Raw genomic sequence first — 19,680 nt, 5'->3', positions numbered from 1 at the left:
AAAAAAAAAAAAAAAAAGAAGAATCTTACTTGATATAAATCTTCAATCTGTTCTCAGCTTAGAAGAGTCATAATAGATCATTTAAGCAAGATGCTTTTATTTTCCATTTACTTTGAGTTTTTGGTAATTCAACTAATTCCCAGAATGCATTTATGAACTATCTGACTATGATCATCATTCACTAGAAGAGGTTCTTTTTTCCCCTAGAATACTATTGTTTTACATATTTTGCACAAGAAAGTCATGTTTTAATACATGAGCTATTGAAGTCGGTCCTTATACATACTAATACTTTACACCTAAATTTTCTTACTCATTCTTTTAAAATATATGGTTTTCTATTTACTTACCATCATATAACATCATATAACCTCAGTATTTTAAATGAGAAAATGTTATCTTTATAATTTGTAAAATTGATTTATCTCTAATAATTACTTATTTCTAGTTTTCTTTGTTATGCTTGCTAAAAGACTGACATTGTGACTTCAGATTCAAAAAAGTTAAGTGTATCTCAAAATGGATCATTTATCTAACACTAACATAATCTTGTTATTAGAGCTTACCTGGTAAATCCTAGATTATATAATTAAGTAGACCCTGTACAACCTCCCTTGAAGCCCAGTCTCCCAACATGAAGACACTCAGCAGTCCAGATGAGAAACCCAGCTTTTGAACATCCTGGGAGAGTCTGAGGTTCTGTAACATGTTGCTTCCCATGAGGAATATAATGTAATTGAAATTGAACACATAGATGAAAAAGAATTGATACAAAAAGCTAATGATATATTTACTATATAACCACAACTGGAAATTTATTTTTAAAGTTGGTTTTTATTTATATGATTTGAACATTAAAATTTATTTTTTCAGAAGACAGAAATTCATCTATTTACTTTTTAAACTTCCGGGTCAATGATTTTTTTATTGAGATGTGATTGACAAACATCACACATATTTAAGGTATATAATGTGATGTTTTGATATACATATACATTGCGTAACAATATCACTAATCAAGCTAATCAACTTATCCACCACCTCACATATATACTTTTCCTGTTTTCTGTTGGTAACACTTATGATCTACTCTCTTAGCAAATTTCAAGAATATAATACATTATTATTAATAGAATATGAACATTAAAATTTAATACTATTGTAGAAAAGGTATAAAGCCATAACATAAAATAAAGAGCATGATTATCTTTATGATGGTCTTTTTATTTTAATTTTCTGACCTCTTTATTATTGCCTTTAAAATTTTTCTTAATTGACATATAATTATATATGTTTATGGAGTAGAGAGTGATACTTTGATACATGTAAACCATGTATAATGATCAAATTAAGGTATAGTGTATCAACTCAAATATTTATCATTTCTTTGTGTTGGAAACATTCAAATTCTTCTCTTTTAGCTATTTAAAAATATAGAATAAATTATTTTTAACTATAATCACCTCACAGTGCTACAGTGCACTAGAATTTATTCTTTTATATATCTGAAATTTTGTATTTGTTAACCAGCCTCTCCTGATTGCCCCACCTCACCTTTCCCAGCCTCTAGTTACCACCATTTTATTCTTTACTTCTATGAGATAATCTTTTTTAGCTTCCACATATTAATGAGAACCTGTGGTATTTATCTTTCCCAGCCTGGCTTATTTTACAATGATTCTTTAAAAAGTACCTTTTCTACATACCCATAGGCTCTCTTTCGGACGGTAGCAATGATGGTGCCTGACTATGCTATGATTGCTGAAATAGTCCTGTACTCCTGTGGGTTTGTTACTGCTCGGCCGCTGTCGGTAAAAATTGTGGCTACATATCGCTTGTGTTCAGAGCAGTTGTCATCTCAGCATCACTACGACTATGGAATGAGAGCCGTGAAGTCAGTGCTTACTGCTGCTGGGAATCTGAAGGTAGAGAACACAAATATTTCTTACTTGTCAATTTCCTGTTTGTAAATTTCCAGCCTAATGGGTCTTCACAGAGTTCTCATAATTTGTTGGTTTCATTAATTGATTGAAAAAATCAATTTTTACACCAAAAATGTATTATTTTATACACATGAAAAATGAAATTTTATAATGATTTGTAAAATCTTACATATATAATTCTTAGTGATTCGAGTTTTGTTTCATTAACAGGATACTACCAAGGAATAAAATTGCTTACTCCTGAGAAATGTTTTGAGTGCTCTCAGTCTATATAAACAAATACAGCATTAAAGGAAATAAGTATAATTAATAAATATACACAAAAGACCCTAAACATTGTATCTTATTATAATTACACAATTGCATCCAACTGTGGACTAGCAGTAATAGATTTGTAGTATGATGTTTACCTTCAAAATGGTCTAAATTGAAACTGTAATATGTGAAAACCCAAATACTTTAAGCTTTGGTTGACTTTTCATTGTAAGTATTTTGTAGAACCATGAAATGTAACTGTACATTAGTTAGTTCTTTATGAAATCAAGATAGGGTTTGCTTAGTAGCAGAATGCAAAATGTGACTTTGGAGTTTGCAAAATTTTCACATTCATGATTTGTAGAAGATACAGATTTTAAATTATATCCTATGTGATTAAGAACAATAGCATGCATTTTATATTCCATAGTAATGTTATCAAGAATTCTGATATATAGTGTTGATATTCTATTTCACGTTATCCTGACGTAACTTCAAGTCATTGTTTTTTGTAATAAAAGAGACTAGAAACAACAATTTGTATCACATTGGCATGTCAGGATTAGACTGTGGTCAGATAAAGGGAATGATAATGCATTGTCCTAGTGTATGTCATCACAGAAATCTTGACTATGGAATTGAGCGATTAAAGTTACGCAGCAAATGAATCCTGCAAATGAATCCTATCATTCTTTGTTAAAGGTAATACAGATTGTCAATGTTTTGGCCTGAGTATTTTGAAGTTTGTTTCTATTATAGCAAGAAACAATTTGAACATTTGCTTCAAAATAACAGCCTCTCAAAGAACAAAAGAGACTTCTGACACTTCATAATTTATATGCAGTTAGATTGATCGAAAAACAAAATCCAGATGATCAGGACATGCTCTGAAATTCAGAGACTGATTCTTCCAGGCATCATATACTTTGTAAGGCTGAAGCTAATTAAGTAGGAACATGGCATTTATTAGGCAGAGAGATTCTAGAGAAAAGGGAGAGGGTTCTAGAAAATTATATGCATGGTGGTAGGAGAAGCTTTGGAGTGAGATGTTGATTAATGTATTAAAGTTGGAAGAAATAATTCTGAGATTGGATTTTTGTTAATTCATGTGAACATTATTATAGGTATGAGTAACATATTCAGAGTTCAGCTAGACTTGTAAACTTTGGGTACACCATAAGTGTTTGGGAATTTAATGTGAGTTCTTTTTTTTTAATTAATCAATTAATTTTGAGACAGAGTCTTGCTCTGTTGCCATGCTGGAGCGCAATGAAACGATCTTGGCTCACTGCAACTTCCACCTCCCGGATTCAAGCGATTCTCCTGCCTCAGTCTCCCAAGGAGCTGGAACTGCAGGCGGGTGCTGCCACACCCAGCTAATTTTTGTATTTTTAGTAGAGACGGGGTTTCACCACATTGGCCAGGATGGTCTTGATCTCTTGACCATGTGATCCATCCATCTCAGCCTCCCAAAGTGCTGGGATAATAGGCATGAGCCACTGTGCCCAGCGGAGTTTCCTTAAGCACAATTTATTAAACTAACTTAGCGGGTGACCAGCCCTCTCCACTCTCTCTGTGAATGAAACTTGCTAACACATGGCATCCTGGGCGTGCAGCCAGCAGCATCCTCTGCTCTGCCCTTCCACTTCGGCTTCTGTCAGATGAGCTGCATTCCTTACTCAGAGCTGGTTTGCTTGTTCTTGAACCTTTTTGAAGCCACTTGGACATGTTGCTGTTATTATGTCATCTAGCTGTGTGGTGGGGAAACTGATGATACAAGCATAAAAAGAGGATTTTTTTTTCCTGTGAAAACTAAATTCATGTTTAAGAAAGATTCAGTAAAGATGAAATGCTAAAATTTTGACTTTGACTAAGATATGGATATGTGTGTAAAACTGAAGAAAAATTTTAAAACTTATCAGGATGATATACTTAAATTGTATTACAATTATTTTTGAAGAGCATTAGCCCCTTTAAAAAACAAAAACAGAACACAGCAAGATAGAGTAGATGATGTGTTGTTGATGTAGCTTTTGGAAAAAGGTGGGGAGCTGGGGAGAGATAGCAAGGGGAGAGACGCCAGATGTAGGTGATAGCGGGGAGGGCAGAAAATCACACTGCCACGTGTGTACCTATGCAACAATCTTGCATGTTCTTCACATGTACCCCAAAACCTAAAATGCAATAAAATAAATAAATGGGAAAAAAAAAGGTGCATAACTCTATGCTCAGAGAAAAGGCCATGGCATCAGAATATGGCAAATGAGTGAATGTTTATATGTTTTAAATTTTAATGCATCTTTCCAAAATGATTGCTCACTATTAGTAATTTTCATTTGACCAATCTACTGCTAGTTGTGAATACATACAAGAGAACAAGCAAGCTCTACCCAATACAAGGGACAGCAGCTGCCAAACTGTATTTAATTCATGTTAATATCTCTTTAGCATAGCTGTGAAAGGGAAATAGTTAAAATGTTTTTATTATAAACTCGTAAAAAAATGCAACAAGTTTAAATGTCAGTTTCTAAAATTAATAATCCAATATAATGAAAGAGCAACTTTTTTGCATTTGTTTAAATTGTGTACAGTGTCTGTATGTATGTGTTTTAACACGAAGGGGGTGGGTGCTGTTAGCAGATGCAGATATCATCATGAGTGTGTTTTTTTTTTTTAGCTGAAATATCCAAATGAAAATGAAGAAATTTTGCTGCTTAGGTCTATCATTGATGTAAATCTGCCAAAATTTTTATCCCATGATTTACCACTCTTTGAGGTAAGAACATGCATTATCCCAGTGTATCAGAACTCTCATGATAATGAATTTATCAAATGTCTAAGGTTGTGAAGCTCCTGCTATGGAAAACAACAGCACAGTACAGAGAAACATGGATAATTCCATGTTTTATTTGAAGTATGGTTAGCTAGCTTTGTCACTTTGATAATTTTCAACAACTTGGGATTTTTAAATAGTACTTTAAAGTTTGTTACTGCAGAATATAATGAGCACACAAAAGTTACAAAATATTTGCTTATAAATTCCACTAGAATGTAGGCTCCATAAAGAAAAGTAATTGACCTAACTCACCACTGAATCCCTAGCACAATATAGATATAGTAATGTCTGTTCAACATGGTAAATGTTGGGTCAACTGATGACTGAAGAAATAAAATATATAAATATGTTAATTTCCTTAAAAGGATGAGATGACTTTTATGAAATTTTCATGATAACATAAGAACTAAGCTTTATCTTGTTATAATTTAAGATAAGGTTATGATTAATTGAGAGTAAGTATTAAAATAATGGTTAAAGTTTTCATAGTATTATTCGGTGTCATTCTTTTCCTCTTCCCCATACCAGGTAGAAGTCAGAAGGGTAGTGAGTTCCTTCTAAATGTTAGATGTTGGACTAATTTGCACTGTCTTGAAATTCAGGCAGTTTGCTTGCAGCATGCTACATATTTCCAGATTCAGGGGTCTAGTTCCATTCTTCTGCATATAGTTATCTAGTTTTCCCAGCACTGAAGATACTGTTATGTCATGGGGAAGGGAAGAGGAGATGCTGATGCTAGTATTGTCCAGTGTCATTGGCTACTGATGGCAAACATGTCTCATCATTCTGAAAAGAGCTATACTTAATATTTGTGTTGAGCTTTACTTAGTATTTAGAGTTAACATGCAGGTATGTTACCGAGCAAATCAACAAGGAAAGAGTTCAAATTTTCTCCCTAAAGTTTTCCCTCTATTTGTTCAGTACTAGTGCACTAAACATTTTCTAGGAGTAAAAGCTACATTTATTTTCAGAATATGGAAATACACTTTGCTAGATGTGTTGTCATGCAGTCATATATTAATTCAGTGAACATGTATTGCGCAGTGTTTCTCAACTGGAGCATAAATTAGCATTTCCAGTTGGGACCATTTCTTTTTTTTTTTTTTTTTTGCAAGGCTGCCCCATGCATGCAGGGCATTTGGAATCCCTTCCCCTACTTTCCCGATGACCTGTGCAGATACCTAAAGACGTCTTTCATAGTGGCAAGCAGAAGAATGCCTTTACATATTTTAAACTCTCTACCTGGTAGGAGAGTGAGAGAGTGAGGGGTCCTGGTCTTGCGTGAGAGCCCTGATATGGCAAATATGTTCTGGGGTTGTCTGCTGCTTTCAGGGTTACATATAAACCATTTAAACAATCTGAAAAGAGATTTTGGTTAATTAACAAATGCTATGCCCCTAATATGGACCAGGTACCATTCTGAGTGCTTTACAAATTGTAATTTATTTAATGTTCCAAATGACCCAGTGGGGTAGGTGCTATCATTATTTCTGTTTTATAGATGATGTAGCTAAGGCACAAAGATGATAAGTCAATTATATTCATGGCAAACACACAAGGGAGCTGGGATTCTAACCCAGAGAGCTGTTAGCCACTCTGCTGCATTGCCTTTTTGTCTCCTTTGCCCCAAGGAAACTTACTGCTTTGATAAACTGGGATAAATTTCTTCATAAGAGCATTTAAAGAATTAAATGTAGGGGTAATTAAACTGGTAATGCATCAATTCTAAAGTACGACTTGAGTATATGCTTTCACATTAAGCACTTCTAAAATTTCACTTTTACCTTCAGACTAAAAAGAATCATCATTTCTAATATAAGTTGCAATAATATTTATAAAGTAACCTTACCAGTTTATAAAGGTACGCTCTTTAAACCTTGCAATTAACTTTATATATTCATATATACTAAATACAAAGTTATAATCCTTTCCAAGTATACATTATATGATTGTACTAGTGTCCTGAGTTTACCATTAAAAGTATCACAAACTTAAGGCATAAGACAGCTTATTTATTCTCTCGCAGTTCTGGAAGCTAGAAGTCCAAAATCAAAGTGTGAGGAGGCCATGCTCCCTCAGAAGGCTCTAGCAGAGAATCCTTCCTTGCTCCTTCCTAGCTTCTGGTGGCTCCCTGAAATCCTGGATATTGGTTGGCTTGTACCTGCTTCACTGCACTCTCCACCTCCATCATCACATGGCTGTCTTTCCTCTGTCTCTCTGTGTCTCTGTATCTGAACCTCCCTTTCCTTTTGCTTATACAGACGCCAGGTACTGGGTTTAGAGTCCACCCTAATCCAGAATGACATCATCTTAACTAATTACAATTGTAAAGACCCTATTTTCACAAGAGGTCACAGTCAGAGGTTCTGGGTAGACAAGAAATTTTGGGGGACAGTGTTCAACTCACTATAATATATTCACTAAACTACTTTTGAACTAATTTTTATATATGCTTGGGGTGTGGATTAAAGTTAATGATTTTGTCATGGCTAGTTACTCTAGTATCATTTGCTGAAAAGACACTTTTCCACTGGGAATTGCCTTTGCATCTTTATTGAGAATCAGTTTATACATGTATAGATCTATTTCTGGACTCTCTATTCTATTCCTTTGATATATTTGTTATCTTTACGCCCGTACAACACTGTGTTTAAAATAAACCTTGAAACCCGATAGTTAGTGTTAGGTTTCCAACTATTTTATTTATTTTTTTACCTGTGTGTTTTTACTGATATGTAATGGATGTAAGTATTTTGGGGGTACATGTGATAATTTAATACATTCATATAATTTGTAAAGATCAAATCAATATACTTGAACTGTCCACCTTAAATACTATTCATTATGCTAGAAACATTCAAATTATTCTCTTCTAGCTATTTTGAAAGGCACAATAGATTATTATTGTAAACTGTGGTCACCTTACTGATCTGTTGAACACTAGATCTTATTCTTCTATACTGCTGCATATTTGTATCCATTAATCAACTTCTGTATTTCCTACCTTCTCCCTACCTTTCTTGCCTTTGATAACCACCAATCTACTCTGTCATCATGAGATCCACTTTGTTAGCATCCACATATGAGTGAGAACATGTGACATGTCTTTCTGTGCTTGACTTCACTTAACACAGTGACCTACCATTCCATTCATGTTGCTACAAATACAAAATTTCATTCTTTTTATGGCTTAGTAATGTTCCATTGTGTATATATGCCACATATTGATTAGTGTTTAAGTTGATTCTATATTTTGGCTATTGTGAATACAGCTATAATAAACATGGGAGTGCAGATATCTCTTTGATACATTGATTTCCTTTTGTTGTATATATACCCAGTTGTGGAATTGCTGGATCATATGGAAATTCTATTTTTAGTATATTAAGGAACCTCCATACTGTTTTCCATAGTGGTTATATTAATTTAGATGCCTACTACAGTGTACAAGAATTCCCCTTTCTCCACATTCTCACTAGCACTTATTACCTGTCTTTTTATAAAAGCCATTTTAACTGGGGTGAGATGATACCTCCTTGTGGCTTTGATTTGATTTTGTGTATAGTGAGATATAGGGGTCTAGTTTTACTCTTCTCCACATAGTTGTCCAGTTTTCTCAGCACCATTTATTGAAGTGACTATGTTTTTTCCATTGTGTTTTCTTGGTGTCGTTGTCAAAGATAAATTGGCTGTAAATGCATGAATTTATATCTGGATTCTCTATTCTGTTCCATTGGTCTATGTGTCTGTTTTTATATCAGTATTGTGCTCATTTGGTTGCAATAGCTTTGTAGTAAATTTTGAAGTCAGGTAGTGTGATGCCTTCAGCTTTGTTCTTTTTGCTCAGGACTGCTTTGGCTAATGGGGTTTTTGTGTGTGTGATTCCATATATATTTTAGAATTTTTTTCTATTTCTATGAAAAATGTCCCTGGAATTTTTATGAGGATTCCATTGAATCTATGAATTACTTTGAGTAAATTATCATTTTAACAGCATTAATTTTTCCAGGCTGGGCGTGGTGGCTCACACCTGTAATCCCAGCACTTTGGGAGGCTAGGGTGGCTGGGTCACCAGAGGTCAGGAGTTCTAGACCAGCCTGGCCAACATGGCAAAACCCGTCTCTCCTAAAAATATAAAATTTAGCCAGGTGTAGTGATGTGTGCTTGTAGTCCCAGCTACTCAGAGGCTGAGGCAGGAGAAGCACTTGAACCTGGGAGGCGGAGGTTGCAGTGAGCCAGATCGCACCACTGCACTCCTTGGGTGACAGAGCAACACTCCATCTTGAAAACAAAAAACCAAAAATAAAAACAATAACACCAATATTCTTCCAGTCTATGAGCATGAAATATCTTTCCATTTTTTGTGTGTCCTCTTCAATTTCTTTCATGTAGTTTTCCTTGTGTAGATGTTTGACTTCGGTTAAATTGATTCGTTGGTATTTTATATTCCTTGTAGCTATTGTAGATGGGATTGCTTTCTTAATTTCTTCTATTCAGATTGTTTGCTGTTGGCATATATAAATGCTACAGATTTTTGTATGTTGATTTTGTATCCTGAAACTTTACAGAATTTATTTATCAGTTCTAACAGTTTTTCAGTGGAGTCTTTAGGTTTTTCTAAATCTAAGATGTCATCTGTGAACAATGCTAATTTGACTTCTACCTTTCCAATTTGGATGGCTTTTCTTTCTTTTTTTTTTCTTGGCCCAAATTCATTTATTAAGTCATGTATATATGTTTTTTATTGTACTTTAGGTTCTGGGGTACATGTACAGATCATGCAGGATTGTTGCATAGGTACATACATGGCAGGTGGTTTGCTGCCTCCATCCCCCCGTCAGCTATATCTGCCTTTCTCCCCATGATATCCCTCCCCAACCTCCCCACTCCCCACAGAACCTCCCATAGTCCCCACCAACAGACCCCAGTGTGTGATGCTGCCATCCCTGTGTCCATGTGTTCTGATTGTTCAACACCCACCTTTGAGTGAGAACATGTGGTGTTTGATTTTCTATTATTGTGTCAGTTTGCTGAGAATAATGGTTTCCAGATTCATCCATCTCCCTACAAAGGATGGAAATTCATTGTTTTTTATGACTGCATAGTATTCCATAGTATATAAGTGCCACATTTTCCTTGTCCAGTCTATCATTGATGGACATTTGGGTTGCTTCCAGGTCTTTGCTATTGTAAACAGTGCTGCAGTGAACATATGTGTGCATGTGTCTTTATAATAAAACAATTTATAATCCTTGGGGTATATACTCAGTAATGGGATTACTGGGTCAAATGGAATTTCTATTTCTAGGTCCTTAAGGAATTGCCACACTGTCTTCCACAATGGTTGAACTAATTTACGCTCCCACCAGTAGTGTAAAAGTGTTCCTATTTCTCCACATCGTCTCCAGCATCTGTTGTCTCCAGATTTTTTGATGATCACCATTCTAACTGGTATGAGGTGGTATCTCAGTGTGGTTTTGATTTGCATTTCTCTAATGACAGTGATGATGAGCATTTTTTCATATGTTCATTGGCCTCATATATGTCTTCTTTTGAAAAGTGTCTGTTCATATCCTTCGCCCACTTTTGAATGGGTTGGTTGGTTTGTTTTTTTCTTGTGAATCTGTTTTAGTTCTTTGTGGTTTCTGGATATTAGCCCCTTGTCAGATGGGTAGATTGCAAATTTTTTTTTCCCATTCTGTTGGTTGCTGGTTCACTTTAATGATTGTTTCTTTTGCTGTGCAGAGACGCTCTTTAGTTTAATTACATCCCATTTGTCTATTTTGTCTTTTGTTGTCATTGCTTTTTGTGTTTTAGTCATGAAGTCCTTGCCTATGCCTATGTCCTGAATGGTTTTGTCTAGGTTTTCTTCTAGGGTTTTTATGGTGTTAGGTCTTATGTTTAAGTCTTTAATCCATCTCGAGTTAATTTTAGTATAAGGTGTCAGAAAGGGGTCCAGTTTCTGCTTTCTGCACATGGCTAGCCAGTTTTCCCAACACTATTTATTAAACAGGGAAATCCTTTCCCCATTGCTTGTTTTTATGAGGTTAGCAAGGATCAGGTGGTTGCAGATGTGTGGTGTTGCCTCCAAGGCCTCTATTCTTTTCCATTGGTCTATATCTCTGTTTTGGTACCAGTACCATGCTGTTTTGATTACTGTAGCCTTGTAGTATAGTTTGAAGTCAGATAGCTTGATGCCTCCAGCTTTGTTCTTTTTGCTTAGGATTGTCTTGGCTGTGAGGGATCTCTTTTGGTTCCATATGAAGTTTAAGCTGTTTTTTTCCAGTTCTGTGAAGAAAGTCATTGGTAGCTTAATGGGGATAGCATTGAATCTATAAATTACTTTGGGCAGTATGGCCATTTTCGCAATATTGATTCTTCCTTACCATAAGCAATGGAATGTTTTTCCATCTGTTTGTGTCCTATCTTGTTTCATTGAGCAGTGGTTTATAGTTTTCCTTGAAGAGGAAAACTACATTTTTTGTTAGTTCTATTCCTAGGTATTTTATTCTCTTTGTAGCAATTGTGAATGGCAGTTCGTTCTTGATTTGGCTTTCTCTAAGTCTGTTATTGGTGTATAGGAATATTTGTGATTTCTGCACATTGATTTTGTATCCTGAGACTTTGCTGAAGTTGCTTATTAATTTCAGGAGATTTTGGGCTGAGATGATAGGGTCTTCTAAATATACATCATGTCGTCTGCAGATAGAGACAATTTGACTTCCTCCTTTCCTGATTGAATACCCTTTATTTCTGTTTCTTGCCTGATTGCTCTGGCTAGAACTTCTAATACTATATTGAATAGGAGTGGTGATAGAGGGCATCCTTGTCTGGTGCCAGATTTCAAAGGGAATGCTTCCAGTTTTTGCCCATTCAGTATGATATTGGCTGTGGGTTTGTCATAAATAGCTTTTATTATTTTGAGATACGTTCCATTGATACCTAGTTTATTGAGAGATTTTAGCATAAAGAGCTGTTGAATTTTGTCAAAGGCCTTCTCTGCATCAATTGAGATAATCATGTGGTTTTTGTCTTTGGTTCTGTTTATGTGGTGGATTATGATTATAGACTAGTATATGTTGAACCAGCCTTGCATCCCTGGGATGAAACCTACGTTATCTTGATGGATACGCTTTTTGATGTGCTGTTGCAATTGGTCTGCTAGGATTTTGTTGAAAATTTTTGCATCTATGTTCATCATGGATATTGGCCTGAAGTTTTATTTTCTTGTTGAGCCTCTGCTGGGTTTTGGTATCAGGATGATGTTGGTCTTGTAAAATGATTTGGGAAGGATTCCTTCTTTTTGGATTGTTTGGAATAGTTTCAGAAGGAGTGGTACCAACTCGTCTTTGTATGTCTGATGGTATTCATATGTGAGCCCGTCTGGACATGGACTTTTTTTGGTTGGTAGGCTATTAATTGCTGCCTCAACTTCAGCCCTTGTTATTGGTCTATTCGGGGTTTTGACTTCTTCCTGGTTTAGGCTTTATGTGCGTAGAGATGTTTGTAGTAATCTCTGATGGAATTTCTGTGGAACCTGTGGTGATACCCCCTTTATTGTTTTTTATTACATCTATTTGATTCTTCTCTCTTTTCTTTTTTATTAATCTGGCTAGTGGTCTATTTTGTTGATCTTTTCAAAAAACCAGCTCCTGGATTTATTGATTTTTTGAAGGGTTTTTTGTGTCTCTGTCTCCTTCAGTTTTGCTCTGATCTTACTTGTCTCTTGTCTTTTGCTAGCTTTTGAGTTTTTTAAATCTTGCTTCCCTGGCTCTTTTACTATTGATGTTATCGTGTTGATTTTAGATCTTTCCTTGCTTCTCATGTGGGCATTTATTACTATAAATTTCCCTCTAGGCACTGCTTTAGTTGTGTCCCAGAGATTCTGGTATGTTGTATCTTTGTTCTCATTGGTCTTGAAGAAAATCTTTATTTCTGTCTTCATTTCATTGTTTATCCAGTCAACATTCAGGAGCCAGTTGTTCAGTTTTCATGAAGTTGTATGGTTTTGAGTGGGTTTCTAAATCCTGAGTTCTAATTTGATTGCACTGTGATCTGAGAGACTGTTTGTTATGATTTCTGTTCTTTTGCATTTGCTGAGGAATGATTTATTTCCAATTATGTGGTCAATTTTAGAGTAGGTGTGATGTGGTGCTGAGAAGAATGTATATTCTGTGGATTTGGGGTGGAGAGTTCTGTAGATGTCTCTATTAGTTCCACTTGGTCCAGGCCTGAGTTCAAGTCCTGGATATACTTTTTAATTTTCTGTCTCATTTACCTAATTTTTGACAGTGAAGCCTTAAAGTCTCCCACTATTATTGTGTGGGAGCCTCAGTCTCTTTGTAGGTCATTAAGAACTTGCGTTATGTATCTGGTTGTTCCTGTATTAGGTGCAGATATATTTAAGATCGTTAGCTCTTCTTGTTGCATTGATCCTTTTACCGTTATGTAATGCCCTTCTTTGTCTCTTTTGCTCTTTGTTGGTTTAAAGTCCACTTTATCAGAGACTAGAATTGTGACTCCTGCTTTTTTTTTTTTCTCTCCATTTGCTTGGTAAATCTTCCTCCATCCCTTTATTTTGAGCCTATGTGTGTCCTTGCATGTGAGATGGGTTTCCTGATTACAGCACACCAATGGGTCTTGACTTTTTATCCAATTTGCCAGTCTGTGTCTTTTGATTGGGTCATTTAGCCCATTTACATTTAAGGTTAATATTTGTTATGTGTGAATTTGATACTGTCATTTTGATGTTAGCTGGTTGTTTTGCTCATTAGTTGACGCAGTCTCTTCATCGTGTTGATGGTCTTTACCATTTGGTACGTTTTTGGAGTGGCTGGTCCTGGTTGTTCCTTTCCATGTTTAGTGCTTCTTTCAGAAGCTCTTGTAAAGCAGGCCTGGTGGTGATGAAATCCATGAGCAATTGCTTGTTCATAAAGGATTTTATTTCTCCTTCAATTATGAAGCTTAGTTTGGCTGGATATGAAATTCTAGGTTGAAAGTTCTTTTCTTTAAGGACGTTGAATATTGGCCCTCACTCTCTTCTGGCTTGTAGGGTTTCTGCTGAGAGATCCACTATGAGTCTGATGGGCTTCCCTTTGTGGGTAACTCGACCTTTGTTTTGGCTGTCCTTAGCATTTTTTCCTTCATGTCAACCCTGGTGAATCTGACGATTATGTGCCTTGGGGTTGCTCTTCTTGAGGAATATCTTTGTGGTGTTCTCTGTATTTCCTGGACTTGAATGTTGGCCTTCCTTCTAGGTTGGAGAAGTTCTGAATAATATCTTGAAGAATGTTTTCCAGCTTAGATTCATTCTCTCTGTCACATTCAGGTATACCTATCAAACATAGATTTGGTCTTTTCACATAATCCCATATTTCTTGGATGCTTTGTTCATTTCTTTTCACTCTTTTTTCTCTAATCTTGCCTTCAACTTTATTTCATTGAGTTGATCCTCAATCTCTGATATCCTTTCTTCTGCTTCGTCATTTTGGCTATTGAAACTTGTGTATGCTTCCCAAAGTTCTTGTGCTGTGTTTTTCAGCTCCATCAAGTTGTTTATGTTCTTCTCTAAGCTGTTTATTCTAGTTAGCAGTTCGTCTAACCTTTTTTCAAGGTTCTTAGTTTCTTTTTATTGGGTTATAACATGTTCTTTTAGCTCAGAGAAGTTTGTTATTATCCACCTTCTGAAGCCTGCTTCTGTCAGTTTATCAGATTCATTCTCCATCCACCTTTGTTCCTTTGCTTGTGAGGAGTTGTGATCCGTTGAAGGAGGAGGGACATTCTGGTTTTGGGTGTTTTCATCCTTTTTGCATTGGTTTTTTCCCATTAGTGGCTTTATCTACCTGTGGTCTTTGTAGCTGGTGACTCGAATGGGGTCTCTCAGTGGACGTCCTTTTTGTTGATGTTGAAGCTATTTCTTTTTGTTTTTTGGTTTTTCTTCTAACAATCAGGCCCCTCTGCTGCAGGACTGCTGGAGGTCCACTCCAGACCCTGCTTGTCTGGGAATCACCTACAAGGGCTGCAGAATAGTAAGGGTTGCTGCCATTTTCTTCTTCTGTTATCTTTGTCCCAGAAGGGTACCTACCAGATGGCAGCCAGAGCTCTCTTTTATGAGGTGTAACTTTGGATACATGAGGGTCAGGGGACCACTTGATGAGACAGTCTGTCTGTTTTCAGAGCTCAGGTGCCGTGCTGGGAACTCCGTTGTTCCATTCAGAGCTGCTGGGTAGGTATGTTTAAGTCTGCTGCAGCAGAACTCATAACCACCTCTTTTCCAAGATGCTTTGTCCTGGGAAGTTGGGGCTTTATTTACAATTCCCTGACATGTTGCTGCCTTTTTTCAGAGGTGCCCTGTCCAGCAAGGAGGGAGTCTAGTCACAGTCTGCCAGCAGAGGTGTTGGGGAGCTGCTGTGGGCTTTGTCCAGCTGCTGTGTAAACTCCCTTGTGGTTTTGTTTACAGAGGTACAGTTTGGACGGTCTTGGTAATGGTGGTCTGCCTCGGTAATTGGGTGCCTTTTATTTCTATCTTTTGCCTAATTGTTCTGGCCAGGACTTCCAGTATTATGTTGAATAAAAGTGGTGAAAGTGGGCATCCTTGTCTTATTCCAGATCTTAGAGGAAAGCCTTCAGTTTTTCCCTTTTTAGTGCAAAAGCTGTGGACTTGCCATATATGGCCTTCATTATTTTGAGGTATGTTTCTTCTATACCCAGTTTGATAGGTTTTATGATAAAGGGATACAGAATTTTATAGAATTCTTTTTGGACATCTACTGAAATAATCATGTAGTATTTGTTCTTGGTGTTAACAAGATGTATCACATGTACAGATTTGTGGATGTTGAACCATTTCTGTGTAGGAGTGGGTGCAGGTGAAGAGGGAAGTCAACTTGTTTCTATGCTGCCATTTTTGAACCAGAAGTCAGGACTCCAACTTTTTAACTTAAAAATGACATGAAACTAAATGTAAAACCTCAGGCTCTAAAATTTCTAGCAGAAAACCTTTGTGACTTTATGTTACACAAAGATTACTTAAATACAGTAACAAAAACAGAATCTATAAAAAATACATTGACAAAATTGAAAAAACTACTCTTTGAAGACACATACAAAAGTGAAAGACAAACTGCAGATCAGGAAAAAATATAAACATATGGCACAAGCACAGGTAAATAAGTTACTTATTGAAAAATACAAATTGAAACCACAACAAAATATCACTATACAGTATGGTTAAAATTTAAAAGACCAATCATACCTAATATTGGAACTCTTATACATGGCTAGAGGAACATGGCATAGTACAACCACTTTGGAAAACAGGCAGTTACTTAAAATGTTCAACACCTATTCGTCATACTCAGGTATCCTATGTCTCAGTATTCACCCAAGGGAAATTAAAGCATTTGTTCAGACAAAGCCGTACACAAATGTTTGTAGTCATTTTATTTATAATAGCCCCAAACTGGAACAATGAAAATGTACATCAATAGGTGAATAGATTGTAAAACTGCAGCACTTTGTTACAATGGAATATTACTCAGTAAAAAAAAAATTAACTATTGATACCTGCTGTGACATATATGAGTCTCAAAATATGCCATGTGAAAGAAGCCAGAGGGAAAACATAGTATATATGTAGTCTAATTTCATTTAGACAATCCACATAATGTTAGTAACCAAAAACAGATGCGTGGCAATCTGGGGTAGGAGGCAGCAAGGAGAGGAGGGAAGGAGGACTACAAAAGGTTACAGGAAGCTTTTTGGGAGTGATGAATATGTTAAATATCTTGATTATTTTGATGGTTTTACTTATCAAATTTTATACTTTAAAATACAGCCACCTGTAGTCCCACCTACCCAGGAGGCTGAGGTGGGGTGTGCCTTGAGCCTGGGAGACAGAGTTTGCGGTGAGCCGTGATCGTGCCACTGCACTCCAGCCTGGGCGACAGAGCCAGGCCCTGTCTAAAACAAAACAATCAAAAACAAAAACTGTTTGCAAAACAAACATTGTAAGGAACACAATTTAAAAATTAAAAAGACAGTTTTGTATATGTAAACTATCCCTCTATAAAGCTGTTAAAAATACTGTTGAACTATTATTATCTAATGGCCCTGTTTCCATCAAGAGTAAATATGTGTATTTAATATAAAGATATAAAATGTAAACCCTTCAAATTATCTGTCATTAGGGAATTACTTCGGATTTGTTTCCTGGGGTAAAATTACCAAAACCAGATTACAATGATTTGCTGGCAGCTATCAAAGACAATTGTGCCTCCATGAATTTGCAAATGACCACATTCTTTTCTGAGAAGATTCTTCAAATATATGAAATGATGATTGTGCGTCATGGTTTTATGATTGTTGGAGAACCATTTGGAGGAAAAACTAGTGCGTATCGCGTCTTAGCTGGAGCACTAAATGATATATGTGAAAAGGTAAGTATATTATTAATGCATTAATTTATTTACGATCAACTTTGTGCAAGGTAGAATGTACCATTAGTTTAAAAGTTGCTTTCAGTGTGACAACTTAAAATTGTGAGAAAAATGAGTCAAAGAGAAAATAAAGTTTTAGAAAAGTAAAATGAAGCAAATAGCAAGTTCAGCATGTAAAAGGTATGCCACAAACTTGCCTTCCAGCCTTTTATTTCTTTTTTAAAAAATTATTAAGGTAATACATGTTTCTTGTAGAAAAAAGTCTGAAAACAGAAAAATCTGAAGGTTTTCCTGTAATACTTTCAGAGGAGTCTTTTTTATTTTCTAGGTAGATTTGTAATGCAAGCTTCTGTATTGGCTGTTAGTGGTATTGAACTGGAATGTGTGTGTGTACATATGAATTCTAGACCAGCCTGCATAACATGGTGAAACTGTGTCTGTACTTAAAAAAAAAAAAAAAAAAAAAGCACACACACAAAATAAGCCAGGTACAACCTGTAGTCAGAGCTACTCAGGAGGCTGAGGTGAGAGGATCACTCGAGCCCAGGCGGCAGAGGCTGCACTGAGCCGAGATTGCGTGACTGCACTCCAGCCTGGGTGACAGAGTGAGAGCTGATCTCAAAAGAGAAAAGAAAAAAAAGGTTAATATTCTCACTTTTTTTTTTTTTTTCAGTTTGGTCGTTTGTGTCCCAAGCTTGGAAGTGGCAGGCAGAAGGCAATGTTAGAAAGAGTTGAACTTGTTATGTTGTTATATATAAAAAAATAAATGATTGCAAATAGGTGGAGCACAGGGGATTTTTAGGGGAGTGGAAGTGTTCTGTATGATACTATAATGGTGGATAATGATATTGCACACTTGGCAAAACCCACAGAATTATGCAACACAAAGGGTGAACTCATAAACTGTGGACTTTAGTTAACAGTAATGCACTAATATGAATTCATCAACTATAAGAATGCACCACACCAATTCATGATGTTAATAAAGGAAAACTGCTTTGTCTGGGTAGTGGAGAGAGTATCTGGAATCTCTGTACTTTCTGCTCAATTAAAAAAAAAAAAAAAAAAAAGCTTATGTCCAAAGGGCATTAATATGCCGTAGACTAGCTTTCAGGGTTTGGCTAAAGTTGACAGTTTACTAACATCAACACTTTCATTCCACAAGAGATAGATATTTTTCTGTATTTAGGTCTTTTAATTTTCTCTCAGAGGTTGTTTTGTAGCAGAGATCAGCAAATTATAGTACATGGGCCAAATTCAGCCCCAACCCTCCTTTTATACTGCCAATAAATTTAGAATCATGTTAACAGTTTAAACATCTGTTGATTAAAAAAAAGAAAAGCATAGAAGAATATGTGGCAGACATATTCTTGTTTCATTTAAAAATGGAACTTGCAAAGCCTATATTATTTACCATCTTATCCTTTACAAAAGAATTTGCCAATCCCTGTTTCGTACTTTAAGAAATATAGATCTTGCACAACATTTGCTAATTTCTTTGTACGTATTTTGTGAGCTTTTAAATACTATTGTGAATGTTTTTTTTAATTTTATTTTTCAGTTGTTCATTGGTATTGTGTATAGATAATACAATTGATTTTATACATCAACAGGCTAAAACCTTGTCAGATTCATTTCTTCTGATACTCTCTTTGTAGATTCCTTAGGATTTTCTATGTACACAATAATGTTTTCTATGAATAAAGAAAGTGTTCTTTGAATAAATAAATCATTGATTTTTTTTTCGTTAAGGGGCTAATGGAAGAAAACAAAGTTCAAATAACTGTTTTAAATCCAAAGTCTGTCACCATGGGTCAGCTGTATGGACAGTTTGATTTAGTGTCCCATGAGTGGTCAGATGGGGTCCTTGCTGTCAGTTTTAGAGCATTTGCTTCTTCGCCGGTAAGTTCTAACACTTTCACACGAATATTTTAAAAGGTTAAGATATTTATTTCTGACCAATTTCTGATTTTTTTCAAACAAACAAATTGTATCTATAGATGAAGTTATTTTTTTTTAACACAGTACTGGATATTCTGGCAGCATTTCTGTGAAGAAAAAATGTCAGCACCTATAAAAATGCCAGAGACCAAGCTCCTTTGCCCTGGAGGCATACAGAAGAGAGGGCAGGAAACAAAAGAACAGGGCAAAGTATTTCTGGCTATTTTCTCTGAAGTGAGATGAACTGGGAATGAGAACACCTGAATAA

The 19,680-nt window shown here is 35.8% G+C and overlaps 1 protein-coding gene across 1 annotated transcript in view; it reads left to right on the top strand.

Annotated features, from left to right (window-relative positions):
• Positions 1–19,680, top strand: part of DNAH7 (dynein axonemal heavy chain 7) — a 344,809-nt gene that overhangs the window by 190,683 nt on the left and 134,446 nt on the right. The window contains exons 28-31 of the mRNA XM_017538741.2: positions 1,713–1,925; positions 4,876–4,974; positions 17,223–17,471; positions 19,224–19,373. Of these exons, the coding sequence (XP_017394230.1) occupies positions 1,713–1,925; positions 4,876–4,974; positions 17,223–17,471; positions 19,224–19,373 (711 nt within the window). The remainder of the gene's footprint in view (positions 1–1,712; positions 1,926–4,875; positions 4,975–17,222; positions 17,472–19,223; positions 19,374–19,680) is intronic.

The sequence above is a fragment of the Cebus imitator genome, unplaced genomic scaffold, assembly GCF_001604975.1.
Source record: "Cebus imitator isolate Cc_AM_T3 unplaced genomic scaffold, Cebus_imitator-1.0 Scaffold113, whole genome shotgun sequence".
In the NCBI taxonomy this organism is placed as follows: domain Eukaryota; kingdom Metazoa; phylum Chordata; class Mammalia; order Primates; family Cebidae; genus Cebus; species Cebus imitator.
Note: the sequence above shows the minus strand (reverse complement) of the source record. Positions and strands in the feature narration are given on the sequence as shown.